The sequence below is a fragment of the Phaethon aethereus genome (genome assembly GCF_964289735.1).
Source record: "Phaethon aethereus genome assembly, chromosome: 6".
Taxonomy (NCBI): Eukaryota; Metazoa; Chordata; class Aves; order Phaethontiformes; family Phaethontidae; genus Phaethon; species Phaethon aethereus.
The window spans coordinates 18,398,845-18,415,090 of record NC_138580.1 but is presented as its reverse complement, the minus strand read 5'-3'; the positions used below and the strand labels follow the sequence as shown (position 1 = coordinate 18,415,090).

The 16,246-nt window shown below is 63.9% G+C and overlaps 2 protein-coding genes across 2 annotated transcripts; one reads left to right on the top strand and one right to left on the bottom strand.

Moving 5' to 3' along the window:
* Nucleotides 1–2,825: 2,825 nt before the first annotated feature.
* Nucleotides 2,826–8,880, top strand: ABCB6 (ATP binding cassette subfamily B member 6 (LAN blood group); the record flags this gene model as incomplete). Its single annotated transcript, XM_082001728.1, has 19 exons — nt 2,826–3,341; nt 3,867–4,004; nt 4,318–4,507; nt 4,717–4,809; nt 5,064–5,256; nt 5,343–5,464; nt 5,551–5,660; nt 5,745–5,810; nt 5,946–6,071; nt 6,161–6,237; nt 6,343–6,406; nt 6,504–6,589; nt 6,693–6,750; nt 6,932–7,036; nt 7,438–7,612; nt 7,891–8,003; nt 8,113–8,207; nt 8,403–8,471; nt 8,562–8,880. The coding sequence occupies 19 exons, from the start codon at nt 2,826–2,828 to the stop codon at nt 8,686–8,688; spliced, it is 2,523 nt and encodes an 840-aa protein (XP_081857854.1). The 3' UTR covers nt 8,689–8,880.
* A 1,590-nt stretch (nt 8,881–10,470) lies between these two features.
* ZFAND2B (zinc finger AN1-type containing 2B) lies at nt 10,471–15,146 on the bottom strand (the record flags this gene model as incomplete). Its single annotated transcript, XM_082001508.1, has 9 exons — nt 10,471–10,509; nt 10,704–10,785; nt 11,388–11,464; nt 12,015–12,084; nt 12,255–12,362; nt 12,820–12,971; nt 13,641–13,772; nt 14,194–14,288; nt 15,092–15,146. 9 exons carry the CDS (start codon nt 15,144–15,146, stop codon nt 10,471–10,473), a joined length of 810 nt encoding a protein of 269 aa, XP_081857634.1.
* Nucleotides 15,147–16,246: the final 1,100 nt, after the last annotated feature.

Below are 16,246 nucleotides of genomic sequence, written 5' to 3'. Positions count from 1 at the left end.
TCCCAGCTGGCAGCCTCCATGCCGTACCTCTGGGCTGGGGCATCCTCCTCCTCCTCCTTGCTGTGTGGCACCCATGGGATGCAGGCTGCTAGGCAGGCCCTCCTGCAGTGCCAAAGAGACCCTGAGGTGGGGCAGCCTGGTGTTTTCCAGGAGTCCTCACAGCCCCCTTGGAGCTCACCCTGAAGGTCTTGTGCTCTGTGTATTTGTTCCCTTCCCCCAGGCATGATAGAGGCCTTTTCCCCATGCCCAGGCTGTGGTGCATCAGGTCTGTCTTCCTGGTGCGGCCATTTCTGTGGTATTGGGCCTTTCCTCTTCCCCAAGCAAAGGCTTTAGTGCATCTTGCGTCTCACCCAGGGGCTCCCAGCTCCTCCTTCCCTCCTGAAACCGTCCTTTTGCTTGCAACATGGCTTCAGCTGCTATGGAGACCATATACCAAGCAGCTGGTTCACGCCTGGCGGGGGGCAAGGAGAGGTGCCCTGAACCCAGAAGGGAGAGGCAAACCCCAGCCCAGCCCTGGGGTGGGGGATCAGGATCCTGGCTGTGCCGTGTGGTCTCAGGCATGACCTTCCCACCATCATTCTGGTTTCCCTCTCTTCCAGTGCCAGCTTATGAGGATCTGCATCCCAGCTAACCCCTGCCAGGCTTTGCTTTCCCCTCTCTCCCTCGCTCCCCTTGCCTCTGGCAGGGGCTCCTTGCTTCTGCCGTGCCCTCGGCGTGCAGGGCAGGCCCTCTTCTGCCATCCCGGGAGTGCGGGGCCGCCTCTCTGCCCCTGCCACGGTTATCGCCCTCTGCCCTTTGAGCCCGGGCTGGGCGTATGTGGATGAGCACGGGGTGCATGCTCCCAGGTACCCAGGGCACGAGTAGGGCCCAGACAGGCTCTTTGGGGGTGGTGGGTTCCCTGCTGCGATGAGGTGGGACGGACCAGAGCGGTGACTGCGCTGGGTGTGTAAGAGACCCAAGGGAGCGTGCTAAAGCAGAGAGGGAGATGGGGTCTGGATGGAGCTGGGCAGGAGGGCTGCAGACCTGGGTGCTGTTGGGATCCTCCCACGGAGGAGCGGCTGCTGCTGCAATGATGCCGCAGCAGCTCTGTCTTGGGGGGGTGTCAAGGGACACTGAAAGCAAATTTCCCGAGAAACCCGAGCTTTCCACTGGCTTCCCCTGGCACGCAGGCTGCCGCCCTGCACGGAGGTGAGCCTCCCTGGGGGCTGCGGGATGCCACGTGTGGGCTTCCCAGCGGCCTTGCTGCTGCTCTCCAGGCTGAGGGGCTGAAGGCTGGCAGTGCCCTGGGGCCAGGGGGAAAGTGTGCTTTTCCCCGGGCTGGCAGGAGGGCTAGGCCGGGCTGGAGCAGGCCGGAGTCCTTGCCGCATGTTGTGCTTGTGTCCTCAGTGTCCCGTGTGCATGGCGAGCCACCCTTCCTCCTCTCCTCCCGGGGCGTGCGGGCGCGGGGTCCCCGTACCCTTGCTGTACAGCTGTATAGCCGTCTAATAAAGATGGGGTGTATCATCCCTGCCCGCGTCCGAGTGTCCCTTCGCCCTGCGGCACTGTGCAAGCCCCCCTGGCCCCGGCCAGGGCGCGGGGGGACCGAGGAAGCCGGACGAGCTGGTGCCTGCGATGGCGGCAGGAGGCTGCGAGGCTCCTGCCTGCTGCTGCGGGGCGGGCAGCTGGGCAGGGGCTATATTTAGCCAAGGGAGGGCAGCGACCGCTCCTGCCTGACCTCTGCGGCGGGCAGGGCCGGCGCTGGGGCGGCGGGGGCTATCTCGGCACTGCAGGGCTGGGCTGGCGGCGGCGATAAGCGGGAGCGGGGTGCCTCGTCTCGGTTTCGGGGCCCCCCCTGGCTCCCGGCCCGGGAGTTGGTCCCGCACCACCCACACCTCCCCGGTCCCCTCTGCGTGGGCCAGGGCGCGGCGGGGCAGGCCCGTGCAGCCCGGGGCTGGGCAGCGGGGCCGAGGGTGGGGGGACACCGTGGGGTGCAGCCCCGGCGCCGGGGCGGGAGCGCAGGAGCCCGGGGGCGGGGAGCGGGGCGGGGCGGCGGCGGGGCTCGGCTGGCGGCGGCCGGAGGCGGCGCGGGGGCCCGGAGCGGGCCGGGGCCGGCGGGCCCGGGGCAGGTGAGCGGGCCGGGGCAGGTGAGCGGGCCGGGGCCCCTGAGCGGGCCGGGGCCCGGGCGGCGCGGCGGGCGGGGCGGCGGGGCCGGCGCGGCGGCTGCGCGAGCAGCGGGGCCGGGGCCGCCTGTCCCGGGGCCGAGCGGCGCCGGCACCGCTCGGGCATTGCCCCGGCACGGCCCTCGCCTCGCCCCCGGCGTGTCCCTCGCCCTGCACGTGTGTTTCCTCGTGCATGCTCCCACGCGTGTGCCCTGCCTTTGCCCTTGCATCGCCCCTGCGCTACCCCCCGCGCCGCGCGCTGCCGCTCCTTTGCCACCATTGCTGCCCCCCCTCCAGACCGGTACCTGCAGTACCCCCAGCACCCCGCTGCCTTCCTGGCCCTGCGGCTCCCATTGCCCCCCGTGTCCGAGTGCATTCCCAGGGGCCCGGGTGGCTCTGAGGGGGCCTAGTGCAGAGTTACCCCCCCGGCCAGGGCATTGCCAGGGCCCACAAGCAGATCCTGGCGTGGTGTTCACGTCCATCCCCACCCAAAGCTGTCCCTGTTTGCGTGCACGGCTGCATGTGTGTTGCGTGCAGCGTGTCCCATGTGTCCATGGCCAGCAATGCTTGCCCCATGAGTGCCCCACTCTGCTTGGCCGTGCCATCCTGCCGTGGATCTGTTCCCAACAGCCCATCCTGAGACCTTGCTCTAGCCCCTCTTCTCTCCGCAGCCAGTGACCTGCCAGGATGGCGGTGCTGGGGGGCTACTGTGAGGGCAACAGCTCCATCGCCCAGGCCTGGGTCCAGCAGGGCTTCCAGCCCTGCTTCTTCTTCACGCTGGTGCCGGCCGTGCTGCTGAGCGTCTGCCTGCTGCTGGGCGCCCTGCAGTATGCCTGCTACGTCCGCTTCGGCCGCACCATGGAGCCCAAGTACATCCCCCGCTCACGCCTCTACCGCGGCCAGGTCCTGCTCTCCCTGCTCCTGGCCCTGCAGCCCTTCGGCGGGCTGCTGTGGCAAGCTGCAGGGCCAGGACAGCTCTATGGGTACATGTTGCTGCACGCCTGCCTCTGGGCCCTCAGCTGGGGCTGTGCCGTCAGCCTCCTGCAGCTGGAGCATACACGGGTGCTGGCACATGACCGGACGCGGGGCCACGGCACCGTCCTCCTCCTCTTCTGGGCGCTGGCCTTTGCCGCCGAGAACCTGACCCTGGTGTGCTGGAGGAGCCCGCTGTGGTGGTGGGCGCTGGAGGACACCAACCAGAAGGTGGGCCGGGGGGCTGTGGGCAGGGCCAGGGGACGGGACCCTTTGCATCGGGGGGGCTGCAGCATCGCCGTGCTGGGGTGGGGTGTGCATGCTGTGCCCTGCCATGCCCAGGGACTGCAGGCTCCCAGGTTGCACCCACGCGTCTGCCGCACATCTCGGCCCCGAGCCCAGCTATCGCACATCCCTCCATAGCCCATCCAGCTCAGCTCCCGCTTCTGCCTGGCCCAGCCCCAGGTGCAGAGGCGGGGGGCATCTGCCCTTTGCCCCCCTGCTCCCCCCAGGGTTGGGGCACCCCAAGCTGGAGGGCACAGATCAAGATGCAGCAGGGAGGAAAGAAAGGGTCTGGGTGTTGTCTGAGGGTCAGGGGCTCCTCCTGAGTTACGTGGGGTGTCCCTTCTCCCCTGGCTGCACTGCACCCCATCCCCATGTCCCTCTCCTTGCCTCTTGCAGCTCATACCTATCCCGTGCCCAGCTGGGCCGTGCCAAGGGCCGGCTGCGGCGCTGACCCCCCCGCTATCTGTCCAGGTGCAGTTCGGCTTCTGGCTGCTGCGTTACGTCTGCACGTTCACGCTCTTCATCCTGGGCATGAAGGCCCCGGGGCTGCCCCGCAAGCCCTACATGCTGCTGGTCAACGAGGAGGAACGGGATGTGGAGAACAGCCAGGCGAGTCCCGCGGAGCCTCTCCGCGGCCAGAACACTTGGGGGACGTGGCTGGGGAGTGGGCTGTGCAGACAGGCTGGGAACAAAGTGAGGACGCATCTGCCCTGAGATCAGCATCTTCGGGAGATGAAAGAGGAGCGAGGTTTAGGGCTGCCTGAGGTCCCTGCCTGCTGTCAGCAGGATGCGGCCCTGCTGGGAGGATGGAGTGGGGACCCTGGGAGGATGGACCTGGTATTCTTGGTGAGGTGTTCCCCGGGTCTGTTGCCAGCTGGGCTGGGGTCCCAGAGTGGTGACCCCTCGCTCTGCTCTCCCCCAGCCGCTCCTGCCTGACTCTGGCAGGACCACCTCCACCTGGAAGGATTTCCGGAGGAAGCTGCGGCTGCTAGTGCCGTACATGTGGCCGAGGGGCAACCACCTCCTGCAGGGGCTGGTGCTGTTCTGCATGGCACTCATGGGGCTGGAGCGGGCGATCAACGTCTTCGTCCCCATCTACTATAAGAACATCGGTGAGGTGCCTGGAGCTTGGCGTGTGAGGCTACCCGCGGCCTCACCAAGTGCTGGGGGGTGTCACGAGTGACCTGGGGGGCTGCAGGGATCTGGCGGGAGCATGGTCCAGGGGGTCAGGGACCAGCGCTGGGTGCTGGGGCTAGTTCCCATGGGGCACCCGGCGATGCTCCCTGCCCCTCTGCCCTGACCCATGTCACCCTCTCCCCAGTGAACGAGCTGACGGAGGGTGCTCCCTGGCACACCCTGGCCTGGACTGTCTGCATCTATGTGGGGCTGAAGTTCCTGCAGGGCGGAGGTGCGGGTAAGGACCGCCGGGAAGGATGGGGTGCTGGGGAGAGACAGCGTGGGCACATCGTGCTGGGGCTTGCTTGGCTGGGGGTGCCCTTATGCCCCCATCACTGCTGCTGTCTCTTGGGAGCAGCAACCATGGCTGGTCCAGGGTTGGGGACAGTGGGAGGACCCTATCCCAAATCCCTCTTTCCCAGCGGAGCTTTCCGAGCTAGCTGCATGCCCGGTGGTGCTGGTCCCCACTGACCGTCCCGTGATGCCCCGCAGGCTCCACCGGCTTCGTGAGCAACCTGCGCACCTTCCTGTGGGTGTGGGTGCAGCAGTTCACCAACCGGCAGGTGCAGGTGCAGCTCTTTGCCCACCTGCACGGGCTGTCCCTGCGCTGGCACCTGGGGCGTCGCACCGGCGAGGTGCTGCGCAGCGTGGACCGGGGCACCAGCAGCATCAACAGCCTGCTCAGGTCAGAGCGCGCCCGTGGCGGGCGGGGGGCGAGCGGGCAGCCCCACCAGGCCGGGCTGACGTGCCATCCCCCTTCCCACCCCCCAGCTACATCGTCTTCAGCATCATTCCCACCATTGCGGACATCGTCATCGGCATCGTCTACTTCACCTCGGTCTTCAGCGCCTGGTTCGGCCTCATCATCTTCGTGTGTATGAGCCTCTACCTGAGTGAGTGGGGGGTCAGGGTGGAAGGGGTGCCATGTCGGGCTGTGGGACAGCAGGCGCCTGCTGACGCAGCCCCGTCCTGCCCGCAGCTCTGACCATCTTCATCACTGAGTGGAGGACCAAGTACCGGCGGGACATGAACACGCGGGACAATGAGGCCAAGTCCCGGGCTGTGGACTCGCTCCTCAATTTTGAGACGGTACCGTAGGTGATGGGTCTCACCGAGCACTGCCTGGTGCTGGGGGGCTGATCCGGGCGCTGACCTCGGCTCTGTGTCCCACAGGTGAAGTACTACAATGCAGAAAGCTATGAGGTGAACCGCTTTAACGATGCCATCGTCAAGTACCAGGTACAGGGTGCTCAGCACCAGTGAGGGAGTCGGGGGCGAAGGAGCCTCACCTCACAGGTACCTGTGGGGAGGATGGAGCTCACCGTGGGTCTGGTTTGGAGGTGGCAGCATCCCAGAGGACTTTGCTCCTTTCAGGTCTCGGAGTGGAAGGTCAGTGCCTCGCTGGGCCTCCTCAACCAGACCCAGAACCTGGTCATTGGCCTGGGGCTGCTGGCAGGGTCCCTGCTCTGCACCTACTTTGTCACCAAAAACAAGCTGCAGGTAAGGCTGGTGCCAGCCTGAGCAGCCCCATGCCTGAGGTGGGGCCCTGGGGCTGGTGGTGATGGGCACCTCTCCCCTGTCGCTTCCAGGTGGGGGACTTTGTCCTCTTTGGCACCTACATCATCCAGCTCTACACACCACTCAACTGGTTTGGGACTTACTACAGGTAACCCTGGGAGCTGTGGGGATGCCTGGGGTCCCCCTCCCCATGGACACCTGGGTTGGGATGTGCTCCCCCAAACCCTTCTCTCTGGTCTTTGGCCCTTTCCAGGATGATCCAGAACTCTTTTGTGGACATGGAGAATATGTTCGAGCTCTTCCATGAGGAGCAGGAGGTGGGTGCCACCTTCCCAAACCCTGCTCCCTGGCACAGCCCCATGGTCCTGCCCTGGGGAGAGGCTGGCTCTGAGGCCATGTCTCACCCTCCGGCAGGTGAAGGATGCGGTGAATGCCGGTGACCTGCGCTTGGAAGATGGGCGGATTGAGTTTGAGAACGTGCACTTCAGCTACATGGATGGGTATGGGGCGGTGGGCATGGGGTGGCAGGGTGGGACAAGGTGAACTTGGCACAGGGATGTGGGGCAGGGGAGGTCTGAGCCCCTCTCCATCTCCCCCTCACAGGAAGGAAATCCTGCAGGACGTCTCCTTCTCTGTGATGCCTGGGCAGACCCTGGCCCTGGTGAGAGCGGGACCTTGGGTGTGGGTTCACTGCTGGAGGGTGAGATGGGGGAAGAGGGGCTGGGAAGTATGGGGGTGGGAAGGACAGACCCCCAATGGGGCTGTCCCTCCCCTGCCCAGCCCCTGGCCTCCAGCAGCGGGGAGCCTCTGATGTCTCCACGTCCCTTTACCTTCGCATGCAGGTGGGACCTTCGGGCTCGGGGAAGAGCACCGTCATCCGCCTGCTCTTCCGCTTCTACGATGTGCGGGGCGGCTGCATCCGCATCGACGGGCAGGACATCTCCCAGGTGAGGGTGGGAGGTGTCCGGGGACTGGCGGGGCAGGGGGCACCAGCTCCTCTGGGCCTCCAGCACTGCTGGGTGCAGGCACTGGCATCTCCCCGGGGCAGGGGTGAGGCCCACAGCCCCCACAGCCCCTTTGAAGGCTGGTGTCTGTGCCAGGAGTGGGTGACTGCGGGACCCCTGCGCTGAAATGCTGGAGACCGGCCAGGGCTCCCTGGAAAGGGCCAGGGCACTGGCAGGGTCACCCCACCCCAGGGTGGAGATGCAGCTGAGCCTGTGGTCCAGGGGGGACCCTGGAGCAGACACTCCGCGAGGTGTTGGGCTCACAGCTGAGGGGTAGGATCGGGTTTTGGGGGGTTCTTTCTAGGGGATGTGTTTCTGGCTGAGCCCTCTCCCTGCCTCCCCAGGTGAAGCAGGCGTCACTGCGCGCTCATATCGGGGTGGTGCCCCAGGACACGGTGCTCTTCAATGACACCATCGCCAACAACATCCGCTATGGACGCATCCTGGCCACTGACCAGGAGGTGCAGGAGGCAGCCCGGGCTGCTGACATCCATGACCGCATCCTTTCCTTCCCCGACGGTGAGACCCCTGCGGTCCCCTCCTTGCCCTCCCCTGCCATCCCAAGGGTCCACCATGACCTCATAGCTGCCCTCGTGAGTGTCCCTGGGTGACATACCCCATGGGGACACATGCTTTGCCTCTCCCTGCCGTCTCTCTAGGGATAAATCAGCCCCTGGGCTGAGGCTGCACCAGGGGGCTGCATGGTCCCGGCAGGATCCCCCCATGCAGCAGGTCCTGGTCCCCATCCCTGCCTGGGAGAGCACCAGCACTGCACATTCCTGCCCTTGTGCCTGCAGGATACAACACGCAGGTGGGGGAGCGAGGGCTGAAGCTGAGCGGGGGGGAGAAGCAGCGTGTTGCCATCGCCCGCACCATCCTGAAGGGTCCCCGCATCATCCTGCTGGATGAGGTAACAGCAGCAGCCCCCAGCCCGGCCTTGTCCTGCTCCGCAGCAGCCCCTACCCCAGCGTCTGCCTGCGCTGCCCGTGTCCCTTCTCCACACCCTGCCTCTCCCACAGGCCACGTCCGCACTCGACACGGAGACTGAGAGGAACATCCAGGCCTCCCTGGCCAAGGTCTGCGCCCACCGCACCACCATCGTTGTTGCACATAGGTAGGGACGTGGGGAAAGAGCTGATCCGGGAGGTGCTGAGCTCTCCAAGCTGGCCAGCCCCCCGCAGAGGGACTCGCAGACCTGTCCTCCTGCCTGGGAGGTGACAGCCCCTGCGATTGCAGCTCCTTGCACTGTGCAGCCCTCCCCAGGCCCTCTCCCCTCTGAGCGGGGGTAACGCCCTGCCTTTCCCTGCAGGCTCTCCACCGTGGTGGGCGCAGACCAGATCCTGGTGCTCAAGGACGGGCGCATCGTGGAGCGAGGGAGGTGAGCGCAGGGGGATGTCTGCCCCCGGGGACCCCCCTCCCTGGCTCCGGAGCCAGCTTGGGACCCCACAGCCCCACGCTCTCCCCGCAGGCACGAGGAGCTGCTGCAGAAGGGCGGTGTGTATGCTGGCATGTGGCTGCAGCAGCAGGCCGGGGACGAGGGCGAGAGCAAGGAGCGCCGCACCGAGAAGCCCCCAGGCAGCAAGAAGGGGCCGTGAGCACGGCCGGGGGCTCTGCTGTGATGCTGTCCCAGGGTCCAGGCCCCAACTCCCCCACCCGGGGAGCCCTTTGCTGGCTGCAGGCCGGGGCCCCACATGCCCCGGGAGCTGCAGGGGCTGGGTTGGACACTCCGCTATGTTTGTACCCGTTTGTTTTGCTGTTGTGTAGTTTCTTAAACCAGGTCCTTCCCAGCTCTGCGCCTGTGTGCTCTGGGCAGGGTATGCGCCTACAGGACCCCTCCCCATGGGGGGAACCATGCTCTGGGCAGGGGCAGGCAGGGTTACTGCCCGTGCCCTTGGGTCACCCAGCAGCTCTGCCACAGGGTTGAGCTCCTTGGGCTCAGGTGGGCGAGGGTAGGAAGAGGCTGTCACCACCTGCCCCATCACCACAGAGAGGGCTGAGCATGGCAGGGGGCTGCACTCCCAACAGCAAAGGCAGCCAGATGCAGCACAGCTGGTGCCTCCTTCATCCCCATGTGCTCCCCCTTGCACCCCCATCCGCAGAGAAGCACTGCTCTGGGCTAGACACTGAGGGACCACTCCCCCAAATCACCTCTGCACATTGCGTTATGCTTTTATTTTCTCCCAAGCAGCACTTTGACAAGTCTCAGCTCTCCCTCAGCCCAGCCTGAACGCACCTCCTGCCCCAGGGAGGCACTGCCAGCAGATAACCTCCCCTCAGCTCCACACTGCTCAGTGTGGGACAGCCCAGCCCTGCGCCAAACCAGGCACAGCTTCCTGCAGCCGGGAAGCACGAGAGAGTGGGTGGGAAAGCAGCACCACTCTGCACGGCCACAGACCCCCCTTCAAGAGGCCAGCAGGACAAACCAGCAAGGAAGGGCTGGCTCCAGGCTCAGGGCTGTTTGCAAGACGGGGTCTGTGCTACTGCTCCCCAGGAGGGGATCTGCCACAGCACACCTGGAAGGAGGGAGGCATTCCTGCCCCAGCAGCATTAAAACAGGGCCCTGTGATAGTTTAGGGCAGCAGAGGAGCAGCCAGCAGCAGGAAGGCAGCTGCAGTCCTCCCGCACGAGCAGCGCTGGCGCAGTCGAGTCACTGCTGAGGTTACTTTTCAGTTAATGGCCCTTGTTAAATTAAACCAGAAAAGAAACACAGCTCCATTCGATCTCAAAAGCGTTCTTGGGCCCCAGCCGAGCTGGGTAAGGCCCAACATGCTCTTGTGCATGCAAACAGCAGGGGAGGCACCGAGGGCATGGGGAGCAGGGAAGGGGCTGTTTTCACCCTGCCGGGAGGCTGCACATCCAGCCATGCCCTGCCCAAGCGAGACCGTCACAGCCACGGTTGCTCTTTGCTGAGGGGCTAGCACAGCCCTGCCCAGAGCATGAAATCCAGCCCACCACTACTGCAGTGGGCAGCTGCATCCTGGCCGTACGTCCGAGCATGCAGAGATGTCCCCACACGGCACTTCCCTCTAGACTGGCTCTGCCCTCACCCCACAGTGCCAGCAGTGCTGGGGACGCGGCGGCAGCAGCTGTGGCTAAGTGCACACGGTGGGCTGCTGCTTGCTTTGGGGTGTGTATGTGTGCTCAGCCTCACCCTGCACCATCTTCACCTCTCCAGGAGCATCAGCAATTTGCTGTGCCGCTTTTATACAGGTACAAGGGCTGAGGTGTCAGTGTGTGTTTTTACAGCCCCACAGGGAGATGAGTTGTCCCTGGTGATGTTGTCAGTGTCCAGGCCAGAACCCCACAGCATCCATGTGGGAGGCTGGAGCTGCTCCTCAGGTCACAGGTGGGACCCCACATCCACTGGCCTTGCCTGCCTACGACATGCTGCAGTTTGATGGCTTTGAACCGTGCGCCTGGAATGGGAAGAAGCACACAGTGAGCAAGCGAAGATGGCCTTCCTCCTCTGTCCTACAAGGGGGCACATACAGTGGTCAAGTCCCCAGGGCTGCCCTCCTGGTGAGAAAAGCGACCCTAGACAGAGCCCAGAGGAAGCAGAACCCAGGAAAGACCCCACCATGGCGGGGAGCCTACAGCCAGCCTCACTCACCTGCCGCTGCGACTGCTGGTACTCTGCTTCGCTCGCTGACAGCGCCTGGGCCAGTGCCAGATCCTCCTCCTCCTGCGTGCTGCTGGGGACAGCGGTGCATTGTGTGCCTCAGCCTCCCCCGGGCTCACTGGCCCAGTGCTCAGAGCCCTTTGGGGTGGCAGGATCTCCTGTCACTGCAACCCTCCAGGACTGTTAAGGACAGGGAGCAACTGAGGATCAGCCTGAACAGGCCAGGAAGGGACCAAAGCGTCCAGCTGGAGCTGACAGCCAGCACCCTGGGCCAAGGAGAACCACATTCTGTCCAGTCTGTAAGAGGTTGCTTTTAGCAGCACCAGGCAGCATGCCTGAGGATGGGGGTTCCTGGGGGGTGTCCTCTGTGAACACCCCTACTCCACCTCTGTCATGCTCTGGCCATGCTCATTAACTGACAAGTGGTCAGACAATGGTTCGCCCTACTCTGTGCTGTCAGTCACTGTCCCCTCCCAGCACCCCAGCAGGCTTGCATGCTGAAAAGAGCTCCGTGATGGCTCTGGACTCTTCCTTTTTTCCCCCCCATCAGCCCTACAGAGGCATCATCCGGAGCCACGTGCTGAGATGAATGTCATCCCGGAGCCACATGACTCTGCCCCGGGCACCTCTCACATGCAGGCTTGGGGCATGACACCATGTGTCCCCGGACCATACCTGGGTGGATGTGCTGAGCTGCATGCTGACTCTGCCAGGGACATCTCCAGAGCTCGCTGCAATGCCTCTTCCTCACTCTGAAACAGAACATCTTGTCACCAGCTTGGCTGAGGTGGCAGGAGGCAGCTCTGAGGGACACGCACATAGCGGGCAGTCTTGCCTGGCCAAGGGTGCATGCATCTCCCCTCTCCAAGGCCAGACACAGCCAAGGGGAAGGTCTTGGGCTCAGGACAGACCTGCAGCTCTCCCTCCCTGTGCCCGATGGAGTGGAGTCCTGCCTGCCAGTGCAGAAAGCATGCTAAGAATACCAGTGGGAAGATGCTTCCAGCCTCCCCCTCTGCCCTTGACTTGCAGAACACAAAGACAACACCCAGGGAAAACAGAGTGCGCTTTGTCCCTTTGGGGAAAGCTGAGCACCAAGTGCAGCCAAGAGCTGCCATTCGCAGGTACCAGACCAAACCCTGATGCCCCACTGAGCGTCCGGGATCCCTATTTGCCAGGGAAGGCCCAGCTGAGGAGCACCACAGTCACCTACAGAGCGTGGGTTACAAAGCAGTCACTGCAATAGGTCCCCAGGGCACAGGAACCACCCAAACCCACCCTGAATGCCCAGGCCAGGCCACTTACCAGCCCATTCTGCAGCATGACTGCTGGAGGGGAGGTGCTGCGAGTCTGCAACGCAGCTGCTCTGCCTCCTCTGCGAACAGGAGAGAAGCTGGGTTATTGTCAAGGCAGGGAGCCCTGGTAGGAGTACGCAGCCCTGCCAATGCACAAGAAGCAGGGAGCTATTGCTTCTGCGTCCCACAGGCAGCCAAGCTGAGCCTGGTCACGCCCACCTCAGAATTACAAGTCAGGCTGTCACCATACCTGGCAGAGGCCAGAGAAGAGGGGCTGCCTGCTGGCCGGGCAGCTCCACTGCTTGATGCAGTGACTGTTTTGGAGGAGGACGCCTGTGCTCTCGCAACTGCAGCGTGCCTAGGACAGACAGGATGCAACTGCTTTACCATTGTGGGCCATCCCTGGGCACTGAATACCCAGGGAGATGAAGCTGGATAAGACACCTCCCCAGCATCCAGCTCCCTCTCTTCCTCCCAACAGCACCCATGCTGTGGCTCAGCTACACCCACGAGTTTCAAGTGCTGTTCCTCTCCTCAGAACACTGTGCCAGGATAGGCAGAAATGATCGGCTACAGGATAAGCGACTGGGCAGAGAAGCAAGAACAAAACAACCCAGTGGGCAGTACCAGCAGCTTTTGCTGTAGGAAGGAGAGACTGTTATACAGCTGTGCTGACTCTACAAACCTCAATGCTGCTGGAGGACACCCTGGCACACAGGGCAGGGAGTGTGAGAATGCAGCAGTCCCAGACAACGGACCAAGAGGAGCTTGGCACAGCCCTGTCCCTGCCAGCCCATCTGTCCCCAGGCCCTCACCCTGCTTTGGAGAGGGGACGCCCTGCCCCGCTGCAGTCGTGGTCCAGGGGGTGCCGGTGCTTGAGGCAGTAGTTCTTGTGGCACTGGTCACAGATTACCTTCATCATCTCCTTCTGCTTGCAGCCAGGCTTCAAACACTTATTGGTGAATATCTGAAAGACAACATGGTGGTGGTAAAAAGGAACACCACCTGGCAGGTCTGGGGCTGTCCCTTCCCTCCACGCCAGGCCCCGGGCACTGACCAGCCTCTCTCCCAGTGCCACTTCTGTGGGGCTCTGGAGTTTGCCTCTGAACACTAGGGTTTTTTAGATAGTTTATTAGTAATTCACTAGTGCTTCCATCTCCATAAACAAGGGTCTCCATGATCACAGAATGCACAGCAGGAGAGACTGCCTTGCCCAGGGACTCCTGCCTGCCCTGCTAGGGCAGTGGGGACAGCCCAGAGCCCTCTGTTGCTGCTGGGCTGGATTCCTGCAGGGCCAGCTCCCTGCAGCCATTTCCTCTGCTGGCAAGAAGAGGCAGCTAATTGCTGATTGCATTTTCCTAATGGCAGCATGAAGTTTCCTATCCTCATCCTGCCTTTCCTCATGTCCCATGCAGCTGCCCAGCCCCACCCCATCGCTATCTCAGCTCCAGACTCACACCACAAAGCCCTGCAGATGGGTACACCTCCAGCTCACCAACCCTTTCTGCCCTTGGCCTCCACAAACAGAGAGGGCAGCGGGCAGAGCAGAGTTGTGTGTTGTTTTCACCCCGCTGCCCACGTTTCGGCAAGGACCCAGCGGGGCTCAGCAGTGAGATGGAGAGCGCTGGGCTCCTACCTTGCGCTTGCGTTGTGCGGGGTCGGACTTGCAGTCACGGTCAATGTGCTCACCCACCACAACATCGGGCATCTCCCCTCGCCTCACAGGGACCGGGGTGTTGCAGAGGGGACACACGGGGACCTGCACATCCTGCAGAGACAAGAGAAAGGAGCTGGAGGCACGTAGCCCGGCAACCTCAAGTGCTGTGAGGCCATCTCCCTCCCTTCTGCTGCAGCTCCCGCAGTGTCACCTGCGGTTTGAGATCCTGCTGACCACCCTCCAAAGAGCTTGTTGTTTCTGACCCAGCAGCTGTGACAGGTATGGACACACACTCTGGGAAGACAGCAGGGCTGGGAGACTCCCAAACCATTTCACCCAGTGGCAGAGGGGGTTGGAGGTTTGTGGCACTGAGATACAGATCCTGGCTTTCAGGGACACCTCCAGACTCAGTGCACATCCAAAGGGGGCCTGTCCAAGTGGCCAAAGAAGCCACAGATTATTCTAATCACTGGCTGGGAGCGCTCAGCAGCTCCGTACACAAGGCTAGATTAGACCTCCCCTCCGCGTTTACCTTCTTGTAAGCAGAGGTGCAGTCATGCTGGGCGTAAGCGATGTGGTCGGTGCAGAAGATCTGCTCGCAGGCGTCGCACTTCAGGGGGAGGAAGTCTGGGAGTGGGGAGACGCAGCAGGCAGAGAGCGTCAAGAGGTCAGCGCTGCCCACTGTGGCCTAGGGGCCTCCCCGACCTCCCGAAGGCAGAGTCCTGACCCGCAGCAAAGCCAAGACCGCTCCCCTCTGCCCCCAGCTCCCAGCACGGGCACACACGGGCTGCAGATCCACAGCTACGTCCCCAGAAATACCTGGGGCTCCTCCTCAAAACATGCCCTCCCCGGCTTCAGAAGCAGCATCCTGAAATCCCACCGAGCTCCCTGCGGGCTGCTGGTCTCAAGCCAGAGACAAGCGATGCTGCCACACCCGGCACGGGGTTCAGCCACCCGGGATAACGGCTGCTGCGTGCCCCAGAGGAAGGCCGGGCCCCGGAGAGCGCCCTGGGTGCAAGCCGCGTCCAAGGCCCGGCAGCAGGGGTGCCGGCCCGGTCCCTACCCCGCTGCCCCCGACCAAGAGCCGTTGCCGGCGCTGCCGCCTCCCCGCTCCACCGGTGAGAGCCGCGTACCCGGGCAGAATCAGCCGGCGGCAGCCCCGGGCTATCGGCACCGCCAGCCAGCTCCGCGCTGGCGGAGGGAAAGACCAGAGACGGCGACCGCCCCGCGCCCCTCCGCCAAGGGCAGGCCGGGCGGCACGACCCGCCCTTCACCCCCCGCCACCCCTAGCGGACGCCCGGCCGCCGCCCCGCCGCCTCCCGCCCGCCCCGCGGAGGCCGTGCTGGCCGGTCCGCGCCGCCTGGGCCCGGGCGGCGGTGGGAGCAGGCCCCGGCCGCCCGGGGCGTTCCCCCCGCCCCGCCGGCGCTCACCCAGGCGCTGGCAGGCGGGCCAGGAGCAGTGGGCGCCCAGGTCCGGGAACTCCATGGCGGCGGCGGCCCACCGGCTCGCGCCGCGCCCGCTTCCGGCACGGCGTCACGCAGGGCGTGGCCACACCAGCCCCACCCCCACCGCGGGGGGGACGTCCCGACGGCCAGCGGCGGGCCACGGGGGAGCCCAGGAGGGCCAGCGGCGGGCGAGCAGCCAAGCGCCCCTGCGCTGCCAGCAAGCACTGACTGCCCAAATAGGACAGCTCCAACGCGGGGAGGCCCCCTCCACCCTTCTCCCCTCGTCCCCTGCCTTGCCCCAGCCCACCCCTCCCTCCCCGGCCCCGCAAGAGAGGGAAAAGGCACTGCCCTGCTCTGCAGCAGAGCTCCGGCTCTCCCAGACACCTCAAAGCCTTCGGGTGCCACCCTAGGGTGCCCGAGCGAGCACGGAAGGTGGGGGTCAGCGGTGCGCACGGCGAGAGATGCCCGGGAGAGGCCACGGCAAGAAGAAACTGGAGTACTGAACAGGGCCAGGAGCAAACTTCATTGATTGCAAAAGAACTCCACAGCCACCCAGTAGCAGGACTCGAGAACCCAGGTGTCACCTGACACCCTGTTCCAGCAGTGACGTGAAAGATGACAACAGTTGGCAGAAGGAGTATCTTCACTGCACAGTGCCCATCTGCTTTTGTCCCCTCACTGCTCCCCTCCAAAGACCCCTTACCCTCCCCTAGCCCCTGAGAGCCACGTTTGACTGTGCACCCCATCCCTCCCCCCAAACGAAACCAGTGAAAGTTAAAATTATTTACACTTTTAGCCATTTAAAAACCCAATAAAATAAGATTGCATATGTCCTACTGGGGATGTGGGTATTAGCAGCAGCTACAGCTAGCTCGGTACTCTGCGTGCAAAACGAAAGACAAACAGAAGACGGACCAAAATACTGCACCATTACTAGGAAGCGTTTGCTGGGGTTGGTGTTTCGATTGTGGTGTAAGGCTTCTAGGAGCCGGCTCCTCCCCAGCTGCAGGGCAGGGGCGTCTCCCGCTCAGCCAGCAAAGGCCGGGCTCTAGAAGGGTGGAAAGGATTCGTTATTCCAGACACAGCACATTAACACTGACGCATTTCCATCCCAGTCAACACAAACATCTAAAAACCCAC